This window comes from Humulus lupulus, chromosome 8 (assembly GCF_963169125.1).
Source record: "Humulus lupulus chromosome 8, drHumLupu1.1, whole genome shotgun sequence".
Lineage (NCBI taxonomy): Eukaryota > Viridiplantae > Streptophyta > Magnoliopsida > Rosales > Cannabaceae > Humulus > Humulus lupulus.
This window is the reverse complement of record NC_084800.1, coordinates 111,414,403-111,439,606: the sequence shown is the minus strand read 5'-3', so window position 1 is coordinate 111,439,606 and position 25,204 is coordinate 111,414,403. Positions and strand designations below refer to the sequence as shown.

The 25,204-nt window shown below is 38.5% G+C and overlaps 1 protein-coding gene and 1 non-coding gene across 2 annotated transcripts; one reads left to right on the top strand and one right to left on the bottom strand.

The window, feature by feature from the left end:
* The first annotated feature begins 7,270 nt into the window (after window positions 1-7,270).
* LOC133799035 (small nucleolar RNA R71) lies at window positions 7,271-7,377 on the top strand. Its single transcript, XR_009876244.1, has one exon. It is a non-coding gene; the product is annotated as a small nucleolar RNA R71 (small nucleolar RNA).
* An 11,633-nt stretch (window positions 7,378-19,010) lies between these two features.
* LOC133798318 (uncharacterized) lies at window positions 19,011-24,912 on the bottom strand. The gene is made up of 4 exons (XM_062236553.1): window positions 24,258-24,912; window positions 23,942-24,057; window positions 20,955-21,198; window positions 19,011-20,669 (listed from the first exon to the last, which is right to left on the bottom strand). The coding sequence occupies exons 1-4, from the start codon at window positions 24,621-24,623 to the stop codon at window positions 19,335-19,337; spliced, it is 2,061 nt and encodes a 686-aa protein (XP_062092537.1). The 5' UTR covers window positions 24,624-24,912; the 3' UTR covers window positions 19,011-19,334.
* Window positions 24,913-25,204: the final 292 nt, after the last annotated feature.

Sequence of the window (25,204 nt, the reverse complement as noted above, 5' to 3'; positions counted from 1 at the left end):
TGGAGAGACGCTTCGCCAAGATTTTAAGTATTTCACCTTCGTGGTGGTGGATTGCTCCTCGGCGTATAACGCCATCTTGGGCATCCGACCTTAGTGGAGTTCAGGGCGGTTACCTCCATTCGGCATTTGTGCATGAAGTTCCCCATGGATTCGAGGATTAGCACAGTCCGAGGAAACCAAAAAGAGACGAGGAAATGCTACAATGTGTCCCTCAGGTAACCAGTAATGGTGGTCGAGGTGTTGGCTCCTAAGCAGCCTCTTCTCGAGGAGGTGGAAGTGCATGTTGTTCGGGTTGATGAAACCAACGAGTTGGACCTGCGGGTTTAGGAAGAGAGGGCTATCGAGCCCATGGATGAAGTCAAGGAAGTGGCCCTCGATTCCTCCATCCCCGAAAGGAAGACCAAGGTCGGAAAAAATCTGAAGGCAGAAGCCCGAGAAGCACTGGTGGGCTTTCTCCGAGGAAATCAAGATGTTTTTTCCTAGTCTCACTCCAACATGACTGGCATTGACCCAAATATCATTTTTCATGCCTTGAATTTTGATCCAAACGTCGCTCCGATTCAGCAAAAGTGGAGAACGTTTGACCAGACCAAGGCTGAAACCTTAAAGGCAGAAGTAGACAAGCTACACATAAATGGATTCATTTGGGACACCCAATACCCCAAGTGGGTATCCAATCTAGTCCTTATGCCCAATCCAAATGGCACCTGGAGGACCTGCATAGACTTCTCTCACCTCAACAAGGCTTGCTCTAAAGATTGTTTCCTGTTGCCAAAAATAGATCAGATGGTCGACGCCACCTCCGGGTACGAGCTCTTGTCTTTCAAGGACGCGTACTTGGGCTATAACTAGATTTCCATGCATGTCACAGATCAAGAACACACTAGCTTCCAAACTGATAAAGGATTTTACTACTATAAAGTGATGCCCTTCGGGCTGAAGAATGTTGGTGCCACCTTCCAAAGGCTCGTTAACCGTATGTTCAAGGAACATTTGGGACAGAACATGGAGGTTTATGTAGATGACATGCTAGTAAGTCTAGAGCAGCCCTTGACCACATAACAGACCTAGCGAAAGTATTTTAGTACTTTGCAGGTTTGGGATGAAACTAAATCCCCAGAAGTTCACTTTTGGAGTTTCCTCCAGGAAGTTCCTGGGCTTTATTGTCAGTGCTCGAGGGATAGAGGCAAACCCCAAGAATATCAAAGCCCTGGTCAATATGTTATCCCCCCGAAAGCATAAGGATGTTCAGAGCCTCACCGGGAGCTGCCCTAAGTCGCTTTGTTTCCAAGGCAACTGACAAGTGCATCCCGTTCTTCAACATACTTCGAGGAGGTCAGAGGTTTGGATGGACGGATGAGTGTGAGCAGTGTTCTAGCAGTTAAAGACGCACATGGAAAACCTACCTAACTTTTCAAAGTTCGTAGACGGAGAGCCCCTCTTGCTCTACATGGCTGTCTCAGAGAGCGCCAATAGTGTCACCTTAGTGCGCGAGGAAGGCCATGTCTAGCATCCTGTGTATTACGTAAGTAAAAGACTCGTCAAAGCAAAGTCTAGATACCCGCTCATGGAGAAGCTGGCCTTTTTCCTAATGGTAGTTTCTTGCAAGCTAAGGCCCTATTTCCAAGCGCATCCCATCAAGCTCCTCACGAACCATCCCTTGCGACAGGTCCTCCAAAATCCAGAGTCATCCAGAAGACTCCTGAAGTGGTCGATTGAACTTAGTCAGTTTGATATCACTTACCATCCGAGGACTTCCATAAAGGGACAGACACTGGCAGATTTCATCGTCGAGTGCACCAGAAACCACTAGAGACCTAGGGACGCCCCAAGTGTTTGGGCCTACGTGGAAGCTATATGTAGATGGATCATGGAATGAAAATGGTGCCAGAGCATGCCTCATTTTGGTATCCCTCAAGGGTCACAGGGTTCACAGTGCCCTAAGATTCGGGTTTGATGCCTCAAACACTGAAGCAGAGTATGAGGTGCTTATTATTGGGCTTTGAGTAGCACGTGAGCTCCAGGCCAAGAGCCTCAAGATTTTCAGTGACTCGCAGCTAATAGTTAATTAGATACATGGGGAGTACCAGGCCTGGGGGACAAAAATGGCCGCTTACTTGGCGAGGACCCAAGAAATGCTACACAGCTTCAAAAAATTCACCATTCGACAAGTGCCACGATAACAGAACTCTAACATTGATGCCCTGGCCAAGCTGGCAACAACCAAGGATGTTAAACTGATCAATGTAGTCCCCATTGATTACTTGGCTTCTCCGAGCATCTCAGCTCCCAAGGAAGTAGAAGCAGTCCAACCCCAGGACAGTTGGATGGAGCCTATAGTGAAATATCTTGTCTCTAGTGAGTTACTGCAGGGCAAGAAAGAAGCTCGAAAGCTGCTTTACCAGGCAGATCGGTATGTCATCATAGATAACAGAATGTACAAGTGAGGATATTTGTTTCCTTGCTCTGATGTGTGTCTGAGCAAGAAGTCGGTCTAATACTCCGAGAGGTGCATGAGGGCTTTTGCGAGAACCACGCTGGGGGCAGAGCCTCACCAAGAAGATCTTGAGACAAGGATACTTTTGGCCCACCATGAACGAAGACACAGTGGACTATGTCAAGAAGTGTGACAAGTGCCAATGCTATGCCAATATACCTTGAGCTCCTCCAAATGAGCTCACCCAGATGACCAGTCCTTGGTCCTTTACTGTCTGGGGCATTGACCTTATTGGGACATTACCCATTGGAAAAGGAGGAGTGAAGTATGCAACAATGGCGGTCGACTACTTCATGAAGTGGGTCGAGGATGAGCCACTCGCTACAATCACTTCCAAGAAGGCACTGGACTTCGTTATAAAGAACATCGTTTGCCGCTACGGGCTCCCGAGAAAGATAGTCTCTGACAATGACCTGCAGTTTGACAGTGAGGTGTTCACCAAATTTTTCCAGTGGCATGGGGTTATTAAGAGCTTTTCCTCTGTGACCCACCTGTACACAAACATGTAGGTGCAAGCAGTCAACAAGATGTTCAAAGCCGCCTTGAAGAAAAGGCTTGAACAGGCGAATGGCGCTTGGCCCAAGGAGTTGCCTAAGGCATTGTGGTGTTACCGCACCACTGCCAGGACCTCCATCGACCACTCGCGATTCTCTAGGGCCTATGGGTATGAGGCCATGCTCTCGGTTGAGGCAGCAATCTCCACGCACCGATAGGATTCGTATGATCTGACAACAAACCACGCTTTACTCCGAGAGTCCCTCGACCTTGTGGACGAGCTCCGTGAAGTTTATCAGCTTCAAGTAGCATCCTATCAACAGAAAGTAGCCAGATTTTCAACTCTAAAGTGTAGGATAGAAATTTTGGGTCGAGGATCTAGTGTTGCGAAGAGTTTTCTTAGCCACTCAAGACCTCGGTGCGAGAGTGCTTGGACCTAACTGGGCCGGCCCATACCAAGTTGAGAGCGTTGTATGTCCGGGGACATACAAATTAGCCCAAATAAATGGGGAACTAATACCCCATGCCTAGAATGTCGAGCATCTTCGCCAGTATTTCCAGTGATATGAACAATAAATTTAATTATTTTGTAATCTCCTTGTAGCCTCTGAGCACAATTAATGGAAACCCTGTAGTCAAAACACGGTAAAAAAAATTTGAGATCCTGCTTATATTTGTTAGTTTCCTTTCTTTTGTATGTACTACTCGTAGAGCACCCGCTCGTTACCCTGGAAAAGTGAACGCAGACTAGTCTCCGATCACATGGGGGCATGGAGTTAGGGCAACATCGCAGAGTACCACGCCTAGCGGAGGGTATCAAACTCAAGATTACCAAAAAAAACACATCCTAAAACAACACCAAAATGGAGTTATCAAACTCCCCCAAACTTACTCTTTACTCGCCCTCGAGTAAAGAACACAACAATAAATAGACTAGACTAAAAACCTAAGCAACAAACACACTTGAATCAAGCCTTCAACAATAATTCACGCCTCAAGCTATGATGACTAACACACTTATATAATCTTCAAGAAAATTAACTTACAATCCAAAATTTCAGTCAAAACATTCTTCCAATTCACTTAAGTCCAAACAAAATAAAAGCTCTCAAAATCATGATTAATAAATAAAATGCATTTGAATCAAATCATGCTCACCACATTTTTTTTCATTACAATAAATTAATATCATTATCCTATAAGCTTGCTATACTTACTAATCTATACTAATGTAGACAAAACATGCTTATAAATCATAAGGACTTTCACAGCTTATAATTAAAGGGCTTAGGTAATGGTAGATGAAAAAGTCATTTAGGCTCAAATATACCATAAGCACACAACCAAACAATTCAACCTTTGCCCACTCACAAACCCAAAAATCAATCCCAAATTTCCCAATATTTCTTATTTTGAGAGAGAATTCATAAACTGATTTTTTTTTTCTAATGATACTACACTCCCCCAAACTTATTTCTTTGTATTTTCAACTGGAGTGTAGTTCATATTCAATATACTTTTTCTTTCTTTCTCTCTCAATTCTTCTTCTTCTATCAACACAAATTTCCAAATATAAACCCCATTACAAACCATCCCCCAATCACTTTTCAAATGCTCATGGTATATCAAAGGGAAAGGAAAATAACAAAGTTTCAAATAAGCTCAAAATAAGTGTCAAACAAAGAGAATCATAGTAGGCTCAAAATTAGGTAATTAAGGATTTAATACATCAAGGTTAGCTTGAAAGGCTTAAACATTTCAAAGAATTGCCTAAATCATCTTCTTAAGCATGCATCATCTAGGATTTCATCTCAAACAGCAAGCAAACAAGTTCTAGGATAACAACATTTTCATAATTTTTTTTTCATTTTCAAAATTCAGCAAGCATAAAAATTGTTCAATTACACAAAATTTTATAAAAATCATGATTAAGCTCTCAATTATTTAAGTAGACAAAGTAAAAGTTGGACAGAAATATTCAACCTAGCACACGGATTTTTATAGCTTCATTCCCATTTAATTTATACAGCACATCATTCAATCATATTATCATTGGCTAATCATTGTCAACTTGATTCAACTAACACTCTAAACAACCTAAACAAAACATAACAAATACAACACAACACAACTAACAAAATAACATAACATATACAAAATAATAAATCCCTTCCCCCAAACTTAACCTAAACATTGTCCCCACTGTTTATATAAAATCTAAGGAAAAGAAACTTAGTTGGCACCCTAGACTACTTAACATAATATGGATTGAGATGGTGAATCGAAAGTGGGGAAAGAAAATTTTTGGAGGTAGCCCATAATTCATTATGTTGGAGCCCGAAGTAGTGCTGTAACTCAAATTAGTCTCATATTTAATAGAAATTTAAATCAAATAAAAATAAATACTAAAATTAAAGTGTTCATAATCCAAAACTTAAATAAAACTAATAAAAAGAATGCAAACAAAAGATTGGAATGCCTCCAAACACGTTGTCGTTAACGTCATTTAGTCGGATGCTTGTTTTCTTTCATATTCAACTTGGACCAAGTCCTCCCCTCACATCCTTGAGATCCATAGTGTCATGAGTTTGCCCTCGTTTCTTGTTATTATAAACCGGTGGAATTTTACCCCGCTCATATAACATTCGAATCCTCTCACTAAAGAAATTTTTTAAGCGATGACGCACTTTTCGCATTCCAGTTTTAGCCATGGATCTTTTCTTAGAGACTTCTAACTTGTTCTCTCCTCGTTTTACCACTTCTACTCAACAACAAGTTTGAATTTCCGTTGCTGCAAAAACATTAAATGTTAGCTTCTCTTTTTGCACTCACAGCTTTAACTCACCCTTTTGTACATCGATTAAAGCCCTACCAGTAGCCAAGATTAGCCTTCCAAGTATTATTGGAATATTTTCATCTTCCTCCATATCTAGAATAATAAAATCTGTAGGAAAGATGAATTTATCCACTTTCACCAATACATCCTCAATCACTCCATGAGAATGTTTGACTGAGCGATCTGTCATTTGCAAAGACACAGTAGCAGGCCGAGCTTCTCCCAAATTCAACTTCCAAAAGATTGATAGAGGCATTAAATTCACACTGGCCCCTAAATCACATAAAGCCTTTGTCACCACTGAGCCCCCTATAGAACATGGGATATTAAAACTACCAAGATCTTTAAGCTTGGGAGGTAGTTTCTTTTGAATTATCGCACTACACTCCTAAGTAAGTGCCACTATCTCATAGTCCCCCAACTTCCTTTTCTTTGACAAAATTTCTTTCATCAACTTCACATAACTTGGCATTTGTTCCAGTGCCTCAACAAACGAGATATTGATGTGTAGCTTTCGAAAGATATCCAAAAATTTAGAAAACTGCTTATCAAACTTATTCTTTTGAAGCCTCTGAGGATATGGGATCTTATATGGTGATCTATGCTTATTTCCGGCTGCTTCTCTAAGTTCTGAGTAACATTAGACCCACTCACTTCCTTTTCCTTATCAACCACTTTAGGCTCTTTTAACTCCTTGCCACTCCTCAAGGATATTGTATTGCATTGCTCTTTTGGGTTTACCTCAGTAGTGCTTGGTAAGATCCCTTGAGCACGGTTTGTCATTAAAGTAGCCAATTGCTCTAATTGAGTCTCCAAACTCCTGATAGATGCCCTAGTTTCTGTCATGAACTGGTTCAGTACATCGGACTATGCCTCAGGTTCTTTCATATGTGTTGGTTGATGTGGTTGTGGCTGTGGAGGTGGGTATTGTTGCTGACTTTGAGGGAAAGGTTGTTGTGCAGCTTGATTATTTGTCCATGAGAAGTGGGGATGATTCCTCCACCCTTGGTTATATAACATCAAAAAAGGGTTGTTGGTTGGTCTTTGAAAATTTCCTATAGCTTGGACTTGTTCCATAGGTATATTATTCATATCCATGGCAAGACACTGATTTAATGGATAAGCATTCCTACATGCCTCACATAAAATCTGAACTTGCATGGTTTGGGCTGACAGGTTGCTCTATTGTAACTGCTTCGTTAAAGCTGCCACTTGCGCTGTAAGCCTGGAAATAGCATCCAATTCAATCATACCAACCAGCTTCTTTTTTTTGTCCCCTTTCAATTGGTCATTGGTAATTATTCATTTTCATCTCCTCTAGCAATTCATATGCCTCATTAGCACTCTTGCTCATGAACGCACCTCCTGCTGCAGCATCTATTATGGTACAAGTAGTACCATTCAACCCATTATAAAAATTATGGACTAGCATCCACTTCTCTATACCATGATGTGGGCACTTCCTTAATAACTCTTTAAATCTTTCCCATGCATCATACAATGATTCTCCTTCTGTCTGGTAGAAGTTTTTAATTTCCCCTCTCAACTTTGCAGCTTTTGTTGGAGGGAAAAACTTTGCTAAGAACTTCTGTGCTAACTCCTCCCATGTTGTGATAGAATTTTCTTGCAATGAAATTATCCAACTCTTCGCCCGGTCTCGTAGAGAGAATGGGAATAATCTGAGTCTAATCGTATCGTCACTCACCCCATTCATCTTAAATGTTGCACATAGCTCCAGGAAATTGGCTATGTGCAAATTTGGAACTTCCATGGGAAACCCCCCAAACTGAACAGTAGACTATACCATTTGTAATATTGTTGGCTTAATCTCGAAATTATTTGCAGCAATAGTGGGGTGTCTAATGCATGAATGCACTCCTATGACAGTAGGAAGTACATAGTCTCTAAGTGTTCTTGGTCCTCGTTCCACTAGAACCTCTGTAATATTTGGGATATTATTAACATTAGCAGCATTGATTGCTGCATTTCCTTGATTCTCAGCCATGGAAAAATCCAACATGTTCTTTATCTTTCGGTTTTGTCTGCACGTTCTTTCAAGTTCAAATTGGTATGAGCTCTTTTTGTCTACTTCATCGCATATACCAATAATTCCTAAAAAAACAATACAACCTCGATCTGAATGAGTACTAAAAGAAAAAAAAACAAAGTAGAACAAAAACACAATTAATTTTGATATTGGATATTAAGTCCCCGGCAACGGCACCAAAAACATGATCGATAAATTATGATACACAAGTATACACAATCGATTCAAGTAATACAGATAGTAAATAAGAATCGTTCCCACAGAGACTATAACCCAATTACCAATAATTTCTCTTTACTTTCTATTTGGCAAGTAAAATTAAGATGGATAAATCTAACTACCAGCACAATTTCAATAACTGTAAACAAAACAATTAATCAAAGGATAAAAATCAATAATATAAAAGACTTAGGGTATTAACTTCATCAACTTTTCATTCTATTAATTTTTAATATTTAGTTCTAAATTTCTTTCATCTTAATCTAATAGCAGGTTAACAAAAATCGATTCCTATTCTTTTTCAAGCTATAAGATCTCAACCTATATGCAGGTTTTCTACATCTATGTGATAAACTTAAACACATAGCAGGCATTAAGCATAGAAACCTAATTGCTACACAAGCCTTACATATACTTTCGTCCAATATGTAACCTATGTCTATATAACGATAGCATATTCAATTCGCATCTTTCGAATTTTGAATCAAAATCATAAATCAAGAAAATATTGATCAGATATTTACTAGCATTAATCAAACATTATATAGATTAGAATAAAGAAGATGAATAAATAGAACATCATAATTGTTATATTATTTTATAATATAATGTAATATTATATTATATTATAATATAATTTTTTAGATTAAATAAGTGTGACAAAGAGTGTCATATATTGTAACATATAATAGAGAGTTACAATATTTAGATATGAGATATATCCAAATAATGTAACATATTTGGTGTTACAATTTGTAACTTCCAAATATTACCCTTTATTGTGTAAATTTGGTGTTACACAATATTGAGATGAATTTCATAAAGCCATATGTGAAATGGCCGTTAGAGATATGATTTTAACCCCAATAATGTGTTTTGGGAGTTACAAAATCATTTGGGAGGGTTTGGAACCGTTTGGAAAAATAACACATTTTTAAGTGCTGAAAATGGTCAGTGGCCGCGGCCAGTGGGACAGAGAGTAGTGGCTGCGGCCACTAATGTCTCTGGCCGTGGCCACAGGCCAAAACTGACCATTTTTTTCAATTTTTTCAATCTTTGTTGAACGGCTCAAAAAATCCAAATAACTCTCAAATCTCATTTTTAATTCCTTATTAATCCAATTAAACATTGGTAACAGCCATGGGGGTTGGTGGAATTTGAAATTCAAAGGGTGTCTCTAAACTCTATAAATAGGAGCCTATAGCTCACTTGAAAGACACAACATTTCTATCCATTAGAGCACATGGCTAGAAACACCTTGAGGCTTGATAATTCTAGAAAGCATTTCCAAAATCTGAGAGAGATCCCTTAGTGCTTGAGTTAGGGGGAAATAAGCTTTTGGACAAAGGTTTCAAACCTTGTTCAAGTTGGTGATCCCCAACACTCTTCACTTTGGTTGTGTGAGTGAGAGTATCTTATTACTTTGTTCTTGTTCTTATTTTCTTCTATTGTTTTTGTTATTATCATTCTTGTTATATTTACTTGTATCTTTGCTTAAGAGTTGTAATCCCATCTACATCTTTCTTTTTACTACCTCAAGTTTATTTGTATCTTTTTGTCAAAAGTTGTATTTTCTATTTCAATCCTCTTCTTCTTCTTTCTCAATATTTATTTGTATTTTTAGTTATAGAGTTGTAACACTCTTTTTAATCAATCATTATTTATTTGTAATATTATTGCATAGAGTTGTAATATTCTTACCTATTTCCATTGAGGCAATCTAATTTTTCCTAACATTCAAAAGCTTACCCTTGTTTGTTTCAATGGAAGGTGAGACCATAAAAATCATGAATCAAGACCTATTAAGGTTGGATAGGTTTGAAGGGTCCAATTTCACTAGGTGGCAAGACAAGGTGAGATTCCTTTTGACCACTCTCAAAATCGCCTACATTCTAGAATCCACTCTAGAACATCTCCCAACGCCATCCGACAAGGACACCCCCGAGGAGGTGGAGAAAAGAAGGAAGAGGGAGGAGGACAATCTTCTTTGTAGGGGTCATATCCTCAATGCTCTTTCCAATAGGCTCTATGAACTCTACACCGAGACCAAATCGGCCAAGGAGATATGGGATGCACTTAAGAAAAAGTTCAAGGCGGAAGAGGAATGTACAAAAAAGTTTTTGATATCTCAATACTTTGATTTCAAATTTTTTGGTGATAAGCCTATTCTTCCTCAAATTCATGAATTGCAAATAATTGTTAACAAATTGAAAGTTTTAAAGATTGAGCTTCCCGAGACCTTTCAAGTTGGTGCTATAGTGGCTAAATTACCACCAACTTGGAAGAGCTATAGGAAAATAATCCTTCATAAAAATGAGGATTATTCTTTGGAGGAAATCCAAAAGCATATTCGAATCGAAGAGGAATCGATATGTAGAGATAAACTTGTGGAGGGGTCAAATGGAGAGACTTCCAAAGAAAATGCGATGTCACAACCAAAACATCCCAAAAACAAAGGGAAAAAGGGTAACAAGAAACATTTGGGTCCAAAAACCAACCCAAACAAGTTTAAGGGCGAGAAATGTCCTTGCTTTGTGTGTGGAAAAAAGGGTCACTTTGCTAGAGAGTGTAGGCATAGAAAAGACCAACAAGGACCTAAGGTGAACGCAACTCAAGAGGAAAACATAGTTGCTACCCTTAGTGAGGTGAATGCGGTCCAAGGCAAGGTGAAAGGGTGGTGGTATGATACATGTGCCACCGTCCATGTCACCTATGAAAAATCATTGTTCAAGACTTTTTAAGAGTCAAAGGGCAACCATGAGATTCAAATGGGCAATGAGGGCAAATCCAAGGTACTTGGCAAAGGTACCATTGAAGTCTTTTTCACCTCCAGCCAGAAAGTTACATTAGTGAATGTACTTTATGTTCCCGAAATGAGTAGAAACTTGGTAAGTGGTGATTTTCTTGGCAAGCCCGGCATTAAAGCCGTTTTTGAGTCCAGTAAACTTATACTTACCAAATCAAATGTATTTTTGGGAAAAGGGTACTATTGTGAGGGTATGGTTAAATTGTGCACCAATGATGTAACTTTCAATGTTATCAATAAAAATGCTAATTCCGCCTATATTGTTGAGTATGATTCTTTATTTTTGTGGCATCTTAGACTATCGCATATAGGTTTTTCAACCATGAAAAGAGTAGTTAAATGTGGTATGATTGCATGCAATATTAAAAACTATGGTAAATGTGAAACATGTGTTAAGGAAAAAATGATTAAGAAACCATTTCCTAGTGTAGAAAGATCATCTAATTTACTAGATTTAATCCATAGTGATCTTTGTGAATTAAATGGTGTTTTAACTAGAGGTGGTAAAAGGTATTTTCTTACTTTTATAGATGATTTTAGTAGATATACCTATGTGTTTCTTTTAAAGCATAAAGATGAAACTTTTGATGCTTTTAAATTGTATAAATTAGAAGTTGAAAATCAACTAAATAAAAAGATCAAGGTGCTAAGAAGTGATAGAGGAGGAGAGTACTTCTCTAATGAATTCAATATATTTTGTGAAGAAAATGGTATAATTCATGAGTACACTGCACCTTATACACCACAACACAATGGTATTGCCGAAAGGAAAAATAGGACTAATCTAGAGATGATAAATTCTATGTTGGTGCTTTCTAAGTTGAACTTCAACTTATGGGGTGAAGCGCTTTTAACCGCTTGTCACATTCTTAATCGAATACTGATGAAGAAAAATGAGATAACTCCATATGAGTTATGGAAAGGAAGAAAACCCAACATAGGGTACTTCAAAGTGTGGGGGTGTCTTGCATATTGCAAGAAAAACGAACCTAATAGAACAAAGTTAGGTTCAAGAGCCATAAAGTGTGCTTTTGTTGGTTATGCCAACAATAGTAAAGCTTATAGGCTATTAGACTTAGAGTCTAATATTGTGATTGAATCTAGAGAAGTTGAATTTTTTGAGAATATGTTATGTGACAACAATTCTCAAGCTTCAACATCTCTAAAGGAGAATTTGTTATATGAGAACAATTCTCAAGCTTCTATATCCAAAGTTGATTCTCAAGAGGAGAATTCTCAAAAGGATGTAAAGCAACCCTTTGAACCTAGAAGAAGTCAAAGGCTTAAAAATCATAAAAGTCTAGTAGTGGATGAGATAGATTCTCAACGTCCCAAATTCCTTAATATGGCTTAGTGCCTGGATTAGGGGGCCAGGAGGGCAATAATTGGTTTAATGTGTTATTATATGTTTATATGCATGATTTATGTGGGTTGTATTATTATATGGTTGTATTTGTATATATATATGGGGTCGTTTCTTATAAGAAGGGCATTTTCGTAATTTTGGCCCGTTGAGGGCGTATTTGTATATTTATGTGCATGTATGTGATATATGGGTGAGACCACATTATTATGTGGATATATTTGAATTACTCAGCATGAGGCAATCCTAGGAAGCAAGTTAGCGGTTTAGTCATAACGAGGTCAAATATCGGGCTCGGGGTGAGCCTAGGGGTAATTTGGTACTTAATACATTATCGGTATTGAGCAAGTAATGGGAAATGATTTGGTAATTATTTGAGGACATTGGGAGTAATGGGAATTGCGAGATGTTAATTATGATTAACGGGTTAGGTGGCAAATGACAAAACTGCCCTTGAGGGGCTTTGAGAGAGAAGGTTGGCCCTAGGGGTGTATTGGTCATTTCCCATTAAAGGTTAGTTATACTTAGCCAAGGGAAGGCTGTAGAATGAACCAAAGGAAGTAGCAGAACAGGGCAGTCTTTTTTCTCTCTCTCGGACACACTCTCTCTCTCTCATTTCCTCTTTGTTTTTCTTGGGGAAGGCTTGGAATTTAAGAGAATTGAAGCTAAGTTTGAGCTAGGTTCTTGATTGGGTAAAGCTAAGGGATAACTCAGTGGTTGAGGTAATGATTCTAAGCTTGAATTTTGAAGTTATTTCTCCATTTTTATGATAATCTTAAGCTTGAAATCTTGGTTATGGGATTGGGTTTTTGGTAGTGTTTTGAGTGCTTTAAAGCTTGGGTTTTATGGTTGGTTTGGTGATAATGTTGTACTAGGTTTTAGTTTTGATTTTGGGATTGTTTGGAAGTGTTTTTGGTTGAGTTTGGGCTGAAGGAAAAACAGGGGTGTTGGGTTCACAGGGTCAAGTCGTGGTCGTGTTCTTGGGCACCGCGATTTGTGCGAACCCCAGGGCCTAAGAGAGGCTCTGTCCTGATGGCACGCTACGACCCTCAAGGGCAAGTCGCGGCCCACCCCTGGCACCCAAACAGGGGGTTTTCTGTCTAGGAGGCGCATTGCGGCCCTTGGGGGCAGATCGCAGCCCACTTAGTTCTATTAAGCCAACATAGGTTTTAAGATCGAGGTTTAAAACCTTAAGGCTCGAGATCGATTCTACCACCCAGTTTGGTAGAATTCGAGGTCCCGGGGGCTAGGGTTTGGTCTGGGAACCTTTAATTGCTCATTATTGATGGGATTTCATATTTGGTTATGATTAGGTTACTGCTAAGGGCTCAAGGTCAGGATCGTGCTCAAGGGTCGTTCTTAATTTATTTTACGCTCAAGCCTGAGGTAAGAAAAAGGCACCCATTATGTGACATACATGACTATTGATGAAGCATGTTGAGTGCTCTATATATGGATATATGTTGCATTATGAATGCTTGGTTGTATTATTTACTTGAGAAAGGCATTGACTTATCAGTCAAGGACGACAATAGCGCTAAGCGCTGATTGTAAAGCACTGACTTATCAGTCAAGAATGACAATAGTGCTGAGCGTTGGTCGTAAAGCATTGACTTATGAGTCAAGAGCGGCAATAGTGCATCGGGCGCTGGTTGATATGATTATATCTAATCAAGAGAGCATTACACTCTCGTCCGACCCAATGATCGTAGAAAACTAAAGCGCTTGATTAGTTCTATGGCTAGTTACTAAGAGCTAGGGAAAAAGACCCAGGGTGACTTTATGGTCACATGGCTAGGGCAAAGGACCCCAGGATGACTCTATGGTCATCTATTCAGGGCAAAGGACCCCAGGTTGACTCTATGGTCATCTGATTAGGGATGCGGGCCCTAGAATGATTCTATAATCATTTAATTGTACTTGTATGCGTGCAGTAATAAGTTTTCTTGCTGAGCCTTGGCTCACGGGTGCAATGTGGTGCAGGTAAAGGAAAAGAAAAGCTTACCCAGCCATGAGTGGAGAGCTTAGGTAGCGACGTGTACATATGCGACCGCTTGACCACCAGGGCCAAGGTTTCTCAGAGGAACTAGGGTTCAACCCTATTTTTGCCGCTTAGACCGGCGGATTGTAACTTTTGAGTTGTGTTGCGATATTTTTGCTATGCAAGCGCACACAGTCGCAATTTGTAATAAAATGGTAAAACCAAGTATCGTCCTCAAGGACTGATTTATCAATTACCAGTCAATTAATTTCTTGTTCTATTTGATGAATTAAAATTCTTGATTTTTGTAAACACAGCAAAAGAAACTATAAAGTGCAGAAACAATAATTGAAAATTAAATGAGATAACAACTAATGGTAAAACTTTTAATGTAATCACTGAAGAAACAATTAGGATATTCAATCTCATCAACTATCTTCCCTATTATTCCCTAATGCAAAGTGTGAATTCTTCTTCTTTTTACCTAATTCAATTAACAAGTTGATACAGCAGCCTATAATCATACTATGAATTATAAACTCAACCTAGGTGACAATTTCCTATATTTCTATGGTAAATTGAACCACAAAGGTAGCATTAATCTCGACAACTTAATAACAGTTACACAATTAATTCAGATACTTTCATTCTAAATTAGAATTATGTCCAATATAACCACAGCAAAATTAAATCTCACTTCTCAGATTTTGACTTAAAAACATATGTATATGACTAAAGATGGCCAATCAATAATCAATCTATAAAAACAGGTTATATGGAATTGAAGAAGATTGAAGAAGAAGAAAATTGAAATTGCATTAGTTCATAACAGGGATTCAAGTGTTTCAATTAAACATCCTAAACAGAAAATTAGTTCATAGTCATAATGCTAATCACAACAAAAATTAAAGATAACATCAGGAAGAAGAAGAAAAACATGTAGAAATACTCTAAGTCTTCAGCCTTCAAAACCAGCTCTCATCCCCAATCCATACGTCCCCTTTTTCTTCTCTTTTTTCGCCATATTAAAACCTAGGACTTCAAATTTTAAAGAGGCGGGCCGCGGCTCTACATACACTATGCCGCGGCCCGTGTCCAATTTCCTGAGCAAAAGGTCCTCTTCATGCCGCGGCATTAGTCAGCCATGCCGCGGCCCGCGTCGACGAGTTCTGGGCAAAATGCCCATCTATGCCGCGGCCCTCTCTAGCCATGCCGCGGCCCGAGGATTTCCTTAAAAACAATGGTTCTGTTTCCCACCTAGCCACGGCTCCACTTTGCTCATGCCGTGGTTCTTAAGGGATTTTTCAATTTTTCGAGTTTTCATCCCAAAAATTCACCAACACTTCCAAATTATGTTGAGAACCATTCTTCCTCGAAATATGATGAAAAACTTTGTTATTTCTTCCATTTCTTTGACATTTTCTTCCAAGTGCTCAATTCTTCCTGATATTCACAAAGACAGACAAACAAAGCATAAATCCGCACTAAATGAAAGAGAAACAAAATAAAAGACTACTATAAACATCACCAAAACATGATAAAAACTAGACTCAACAAGTTGTAATGACCATTTTGGAACTGTAAACAAATTTGTAAACGTTATTATGGGATCCCATGTATAGTTTAACGTTTTTAATAAAATATCCATTCCTTTTGACCGAGATTTTAACCCTGGCCCATTATCACATTTAGATGAACATTTATGGCCTAAAGACCCGTTTAGCAGGTTACGCACTATTCAAAATACACAGTGTGGCGGTCTTGGCTAACCAGGGTGTTACACCCACGGCGATGTAGGGTTTGTCCATTGGCACCAGACCCTCGTTTGCTGCTTCCTCATAGATGCCAACTCGAAGGGGTCTTGTCGCCGTCTGGGCATGATCCTCTCGCACCACGAGGGCTTAACTGCTACTAGCCACTCGCTTCCCTTTCTTGGGGTGTTGCTCAGCTTCTCGAGCAATCTGTAGAATTTCGGCATTGAAGGCGTAGAACCCTTGTGTGTGTAGTTGGTGGAGCTCCTCGAACATCTGAAACAACAAACCAAGCAGCTAGTGCCTTGTCCTGAAGAAAAATGGGTCAAAACGAGAATCCCCAAGACTACTGCTTGGGGAAAAGAGAGAAAATAAATTCTAAGGACGTGGGGTGTCCTTGGGGCCAAAGAGTTGGCACTGGAGAACACCGCCAAAATTTGGGAATTTTCCAGATTCCGGTCGAATGTTCAGAAAGGCAAAAGTTGCCTAAGGTGTGCAGTATGTCATTTTGACCACTTCTAACACCAAAATGTACCTAAAAGACCTATAGAAGGTCAAAAAAGTCCCTCAAGTGCCACAAAAAGCTCGTTCCTATGCATGCATCTAAACTCTCAAATTAAGCTCGACGCAAACACAAAACCATTAAATACTTACTCGAGATATAATGCCGATAAGTGCTTCAACGCGTTCGAACACTGAAGAATTGCTGCCGTTCACCCAGAAATAAGACGATTCTCTCCAACCGTCCAGAATTGCAGAGGAAGCTCAAGAATGGTTGAAGGACTGGGAATCTTGAGAGAGAAGAGAGAGTTTTGGAGATTTTGAATTTCGAATGGTTAAAGTGCATACTGAGAGGCAGTTCTCAAGTTTTTATACTCAGAGAACTTGGGGTGGAAGCAATCCCACCCCGACCGTCGGACTATCTACGACATAGATACTCAAGAACAATCCAACGATAAGAATCTAAAAGGCACGAATCGTGATCATTAGCATTGGAAAAGGACGCCTTGGGCACAGGGCGAGGGGACGCCTAGGGTATGGATTGGATGTTTAGGGCCGTGGAGTTGACCCTTCATTAATTGTACGGAATGATATATGGGCCCAACAATAGGGAGTCAACACGTGGCGTAACTTTCCAGAGTGACGTCAAGGGAAGCCTAAACATCTCCCCCCAAAAGACCTTTTCCAATTACTCCTCAGTCTAAGTCTCCACTGTCCTAGGACGAGTGAAGACTTGGGGGAAAATGTTGTCCGTATTTTCACCACCCGACACGTGGCAATTAGGAGTAATTAGCGACAAGACAAGTCATGAGGTTCTCGGAGTGTGAACTCTTCTAAGAAACCCAATCTGGCCAAGTCGTGGATGTCTATAAGTGAGGTCACCCCCTGAGGTTTGTCCTCGAGGCGAGGATGTCTCCAAGTGAGGCCACGTCCCGAGCACGTTTTGAGCCAATCTCCAAGTCATGGATGTCTCCAAGTAATGCCACACCCCAAGGCCTATCTGAGGCCACGTCCCAAGAGGCTCTCTTCACTCGCCCATTTCTCAGGTCTAGGATTTTGGTCCTCGGACCTAGAGTAGATGTCAGGTGTTAGTCACTGCAGGTATGGGCCACCAGACGATCATCTGACAACTTTTGGTAAGCCTCGATTAGTGGTGTCGATTCGTACCCTTGACAATCGGCATTTCCCACAACGCCGCCCGACATGGGCAAACGTACGCCGCACCCTGACAGTCAGAGATAATGTTCTCCATAAAGTTAGTACGCGACTTTCTACCATGGGCCTCGTGCAATCCGCCTGAGTCGTAGTCTCTATTTAGTGCAGCTCTTTTTGTATAAATTCAGCATTAATACCTCATAATGGAGGAATTTGTATTAATGATAGATTAACATTAATGACCTCATCCTCTAGATATAGGGCTGGGGTATCTCCTTGTAAATTGTTTAGATTTTTAGAGTGAGAAACTTTGTAACTCAATGCAATATACGTTGCTTGACAACCACCATTAAAGCTTGCTCAAACAAGCCTCAAGCTCACTAAATATCATAGACTCGTGGATTAAGACTCTTTTATAGCCTGAACCACATAAAATCTTTGTGTTCTTGTCTATTATTTTCTTTAAACTCTCAGATTAGGTTGATAGCAAAAAAATGCAGTCAACGATCTTAATATAGTATGTATCTAATGTAACTTTTTGGGTTTAACAAATTTTGTTATTTTTCCATTAAAGTTCACGGTTAAAACTAAACCGTTACAACAACCAATTGATTATTTAAAAAAATTACTTTGCTTAAAATATCTCAATTAAATTCTTTATTTCATTGTGTATATTATTGATTATATATTTATGTATAATTTTTTATTAGATTTTTATTTTTTCAAGGCTATTTAGAATTTTTGCCCCCGAACTATGACCTATACATTATTGTGCCTCCTGATTTTTTCGAGCCGTTAAAAATTCTCCCGGAACTATTCACAATATTGTAAAGTGAGACTTCCATTCAATTTTGTCCAATGTGGCTAATGACATGCTGACGTGGCTCTTTGCTTGTTGATGTGTCTTGGTCACGTCAACACCACATGTATATTTTAAAAAAATTAAAAACAATTATTAAAAATTAATAAATTTAAATAAATCATTACATATTTTAAAATTATTAATTTATTACCCAAGTTATTTTTTTATAGTAAAAACACAATTAGTTCATATTTTGTTATAGTTATTTATTTTACCGATAAGTCCATCACATAATGTTAAATTTGCATATAACTTGAATATGTTTGCAGCAAATATCTCATAACTTGGGTGGTAGGACCAAATTATGAAAGTTCCCCTAGTAAATATACCATAAGTTCATATATTCAAAAGAAAAAAAAATTATAATTGTTGAACAATAAAAAGTCAAAATGTAGCAAGAAAACTTGGCATAATATTTCTCAAGCCTTCTCATCTGCATTTCTACGGGCGAAATTTAGCGTCAGATGCTTTAGAAACAATAAATAAACAAAAACATGAGAAGAGCAAGTCAAACGAGCATTAACACTGGTATCATGGGGATGTAGCAATAAATCCATCCCCTTTCTTGGTGGCATATCCATTTATGACCGGGAATGTAAAAAAAAAATAGTGAAAAAGAATATACACTAGCACTACCGTAACAAAATACAAAATTCATTCACAATCTAGTCCACAACAGGTAACAACAAAGAACCATAACAACGATGGGGCTGGCACTAATTACATTTCAGAGGGCCATGGCTTTCAATATCTACATCTACATTAGTAAAACCGAAAACAAAAAAGAAAGCAGCAGTTCTACTGACGAGGCATACATATATCTATTCTTCATCATCTGAACAAGAACCATTATAACCATAAGATTCCTCTTCGTGTAAACCAGTATGTCCATGGGAATCCCCATCAGATCTACCTGAAAGTGAAACCAAACCAATGGCTGCAATGCTACTCGCAATAACACCGACATCCCTTGACCCCCCAAATAGACCCCTGCTTCCGGCGACAATAACACCAACATCCATGGTTCTGCCATATAGACCCCTGCTCCCACCAACAATCATTCCTGGATTCTCGTCACCCTGAGAGTGCATATTCTGGCTTGAACTGCTTATGAGCATCCGTAGAGTCTCTCTTGCACCCTTTTCCACCATTGAGTTAGTCTCCGGTATCAATGGGTTAACAAGATTTGGATGCAGTGGAGGAATGGCAGTTGACATTGCAGGACCCGCGCTAACAAGATAGCCTTGACCTGACGAGCAGACATCAATCACCGGAATGTGAACAATAGGGTCACACATTAGCGGTGTAAATGTTGGGATCTGCTGGGTAGTAGGCCTTGGAAATCGGACCAATGGATCAGGGAGAAAAGCAGGAAAGTCTAAAGATGGAGAATCAACCAGATTAAAAGGTGGGGTTTGTGTCAACAAACTGGAGGAAATTGTTGATGGCAATAGCGAGGAAAGTGGTGGGAGCAAAGGACATTCCATTGATGAGCTAGGGAACTGTATCGGTTCAGCCGAGCATTGGAGTGTTGATGAACCTGGAGGGCACCAGCAGTAGTAGGGGGACAAAAGAGAAGTGCCAATGAAAGGAATTTGGGAATCTGAGCTGAGAGTTGGAGGAACAGACAAGTTCCCTAATGACTCCAAAAAGGAAGATGAAGGTATCGACAAACTTCTAATGGTCTCAGGGACTTTGTCGTTCTCAAAGTGATTCAAAGCTCCATCAGGAGCTAACACTGAGGTGATGGTCAGGTTATCAACAGCAGGATGGCTGTCCCCGCGTCGCCTCAACATTTCTCTAGCAGAGTTCTTTAGGGAAGACAGGTTTCTGGACATGCCTTCTTTAAAGGAACTTGACCTAGGACTTAAGCTGCCCTGAAATGATGAATTAGGCCTTATTGCCTGACTTCCAGGGTGCCGCAATCTTACAGATTTTGATAATACAGATGAAAATTGTCCATCCTGGTTGGTAGAATCGGATTGCTCAATTCTGGCATCCTGATGCATATGTGAGGCTGTTAAACTTACTGGAGTTCCAACTGTAGTTGATCCAACAAGATAGGCACGAAGTTGAGTTGCAAAGCAACCAAGCCTTGAATTGCTGATTCCAGTTAGTTCAGCAATTGAAGGTCTCCTTGACAGTAAATCCTTCATCTGATGGAAAATGAAATACTTGTCAAACCAACGCACTTGGTCATAAACTAAAAATATGATAATAGAACAGATAAATACACCTAAGTGGAACAATTAGAAAATGCTTGACCGTCAAATTAATTAATCCCAGGCTTATTTAAAAACCAAAAAAAGAAAAATAACAAAGGAAAAAAAAACATTTCGCGACTTCTCCAACAAAGGTTATGAATCTTATGCACACAATCGAATAGATAATCTGTGCAAATCCTCTCAGCATTGCATGCTAGTTACCGTATTAAAATATACCTTTGCTAGCAACTCTTTACCCAAGAGCTTTGACTTCTCTGAGCACCAAAAGTAAAACATTTGGCTATCTGGGACTTTTATAAGGAAAGATCGGCCAGAACTGTCCGCTGCAATATCCTCTATTGTTATAGCAGAACAGTGGGCTTGGCTACTTAAGATAACTAGTCTCTCAGTGTGACCATCATCACCAACAAAAGAAAGGCGTAAATCAGATGTTGGCAATACCGTGAGATTAAGATTTCCCCTGTTGCAAAGAATTATATCAAAGCATTAGATTTAGAAAATTAAAATTCACAAGCATAAAAATAAATACAAAAAGAAAAAAATCAAGAGCCCTGTACACATAGAAATCATAAACCACAACATCAATTACAAAGGGAAAAAAAAAATCAACAGCATAGTAATCATAAACTGGGGTCTAAATAATTGAAAGTGAAGGTAGAAAGAAGCATCTCAACTTGTTCCCAAACTAACTAATTATTATTATTACAAAAATAATGCATCCTGAAACTTACACCTAATCAATTACTACCCATTCCCATACACAATCTATTAGAAGCTTGTCCAGCAGCTACAGTGACAAAAAAAGTCTAACATAATTGATTATTTTTCCCTTTCCTAACAGTACTAACCACTATGAATCAAACAAATAATATTTAAAACTAGCTCCATTACAAGGTTGATATCACTGTACATACAGAGATCCTAGCTTTGATCCCCTTATCTCTGTGAAAGGTACTGTAAACAAATATATGAACACTAATATTTCCATACTGAATCTATTCCATATGTCAGAATCTTCACCCACCATTTCTAATTTTTGGTAGCTTTTAACAATCAAAATAATAAAATCTTCACCAATTCCCCAAACATAAGAAATACAAAAATTATTGATGAAACAACATACCAAGAGTAGTATCTTTTGTCGTGCTGAAATTAGAAAGAAAATAAAATAAAGGGCTCTAAAAATTTATAGCTCATGCCAGTGCATCATACTGAAAGGGCACAGACATGCTCAAACATCAATGACTTTCCAACAAACTTTTATTATGTACTATTTGATTAATAGTACTGTAACTCCTATCATTTTGGCTCATCACAAAATATGTCATTAGTTTTGAACAATAATATGACAAAGAAGATAGACATAAAAATGCCGTAATTTTAATAGTCCCAATTGAAACCACAGAATACAAATCATCTAGGAATTGTTAAAACTAAAAACCTTAAATCAAAAGTGAGAACCACTACACCACTGTGAACAAAAAAAAAATCAGCAATAAAGTAGAATGGTTAAAACAAAGGGAGCAGCAGTTTAGATGTAATAAGCATTATTCAACATAATAAATGACAATGGAATCAAACAAACCTAAAATCACAAACCCAAAAAAAGGACATAAACCAAAACACAAACAAAATTTTACGAACCAGATTTCTATTTTAATAAAACTTCAATCCTACATATCCAAAAGCAGCAGCAATCCATATAATATAGGATCGTGAAACTACCTTTACTTCCTCTTAATTCAGAGATCATAATAGAATACGCCCACTTTACCTACAAGTCAAAAGATATATTTATTTGGAAGGATGAACATTGTTACCATTAATAATCTTAAACATAGACTCCTTTAAACTAGTCAACATCAACAACTAATACGTACACTTCCAGCAGCATTACATTTGTAAGCAAAGTTTACGCTAGAGCTAAAATCATGTTTAGAGCTAAGTAGTCATGTTCCAACTTGAAATTACAAATGAAAAACACAAACAATAACAAATGACATTAAAAAAAATGCATCTAGAACATTAAGATCATGTACACAGTATTAAATTAGTGAGCAATTGTGGCATTAAGCTAAAATTATGTTTATAGCTGATTATTCATGTTACAAATCAAAATTACAAATGAAAAACACAAACTAATGACAAATGAAATAAATAAAAAAGCAACAAATTATCCAGGCCCAGGCTGAATAGATCGTAGACAATAAATAATCAGTAAAAAAACCATATACTAATTACAGAGACAAGAACCCAAGAGAAGGAAAAACAAGAGCAATAAGCATACTGCAACTTCTTTAAACTGCCTAAACCATATTTTATTTTTTACTTAGTGGGATTTAGAGAAAACAAACCCCATTGCTCAAACTTCACGAGTCATAGGCTATACAGCAAAAGTACATCAACATACTAACCACCATGGTGCTGCCACATGCCAACATGCAACCACGACTACGCAGTGTGATGTTAAGATCACAAGCAAATAGAACTATTTTGCAAAAGTAAAACAAACATAAATGGGGGCATTTTTAAAATGAATGATGAAAAAATAAAGAATCAAAGATGAATATTTTCAAAACTTGAAAATACTGCTTGTTAACCATTTATTATAAAATTACCGGCCAACAAATCAGTTGAATGACTAAAAGATTTAAGTAACCACTACTTTTAAGAAAATACTAAAGTACAAACGTAAATCCGGGCGGCCAAAGTAGATAAAAGGTAAAAAGAAAACACAATCCTAGGAGGAGAACTAATATCAAACAAACTCATCAAACTTACTTATGTAGTTGCGTAAATAAATAAAGGCATGTATTAAACCAGCTGCCTGCATGAAATTATAAAGCGCAACGCAGGGAGCAAATAAAATAACTAATATTTAATAAGTACTACGTGCAGAGATATGTGCACATGTTTTCGTCTAAACTAAAAATTAACAAGCCTAAAACATTGTGAACATTTTCGAAACACCAGCAAGAATGTACCAAGTTACGTGCTTAAGAAAGGGGGGAAAAGTACAACGAATATGTAAACAACTTTTCAGCACGCAAATTATAATCATAGATAATTAGAAGCTAATATAGAGTCACTCCATTATATATAAATATATATATATACGAGAGTATCGAAGATATTTCATAGACACACCACGTTCGATCAGAAGGGACACAAAGGCATTCCAATATCCATATAATTGACGTTACCTTGCAGCAGTAGGGCACAATAGAGTCCCTTGCTTGTTGATCTTTCCAACTCTGATGGAAACAAGTGGTATGCAGAAGCACCTCGCCAGCATACCAACTTCAGCCGGCTCAAAATGCTGTTAACCAAGCAAAACATTTCTCAACCATATGTTTACGGCATATATAAACCAGAAATATATTATAACTAAAATTCTAGAATCGTAAAACAAGTTTCCAATAACTGAAACACTGAATTCTCTATAATTATAATGGAAATCGAACTCTCTTTTAAATGTCATGTATGCATGAATACATACGTATATATATAATCATATACCTGGCTTAAATGAGCAAGCAAACGATCTTCAGCAGCGCCGTTGGAGGCATTCATCTTTAACAATGGTTTTAACCTCTCATCGGTTCGACAAGCACCGATAACTTGCATATCAAGCGCCATCAGCCACTGTAACACCCTCTCTTCTCTATTGTTTTGTTGAAGCAACAGATCGCCATCTCGTTCCTCGACGAGAATCTCCGTCAAACGCTCCTCAAGCCCAACCTGGCTCCTCGACGCAGATCCGGCACCAGAGGACGCCGAAGAGGAATCGTCGAATTCAACGCCATCGTATTGATCCTCAACGACACTATCATCACCGTCGTTCCTGTCGTTTTCACAAAAATCTCGGTTTCTCGAGTCAGCCATGAAATTTTTTTCTCGTAAATATCACAGAAAATGAATTTAAATTCCTTTTATATCCAAAATCACAATAAATTTTCTAGCTTTTCTGTTTTTGTTCTTTAATTACACAAAATAAGAAAAATACTTCTAAGTCTGAGAAACCCTAAAATCGATCAAAGTCGTTTGGAGAAGAAGAGTCGAATCCGTGGTTGATGCGAGAAAGATAAAGAGAGCTCGCTCTTCTCTCTTTTTCTTGTTAAGAGAGAGAAAAAAATATCTACCACGCAAAACTAATTTTGCGAGAAATAGAAGGTTACGAGAAGAGCGAGAGGGATTGTTTTTATATTACAGGGGGGCGATGGGCGGGGCCCAGCGGGGCACACGTCGGACTCGACGGGCGTCTATGAAGTCTGATTTTGAGTCGGTTTTCAGATCCGAGGGCCTGTGATTGTGATTGGGATAGCGTGACGTCAGCCTTCTTTCTACTTCATTAGTGTGGATCCACTGCCTTGTAACGATGATAATGAGCCACGTCAGAGGGTCGCCGACCTTGACGATTTTATATCTTACCAATGGGAAAATATAATTTTAGCCTGCGTATACGT

Bases quoted from the DNA above. Each gene is read 5' to 3' on its own strand.
- LOC133798318 (XM_062236553.1), bottom strand. From the start codon at position 24,623: ATGGCTGACTCGAGAAACCGAGATTTTTGTGAAAACGACAGGAACGAC. The intron at 24,058-24,257 runs GTATATGATTAT...CTTGGTTAACAG, and splicing joins TGCTTGCTCATTTAAGCCAG to CATTTTGAGCCGGCTGAAGT. The intron at 21,199-23,941 runs GTAACGTCAATT...TCTTTGCAACAG, and splicing joins TTGTGCCCTACTGCTGCAAG to GGGAAATCTTAATCTCACGG.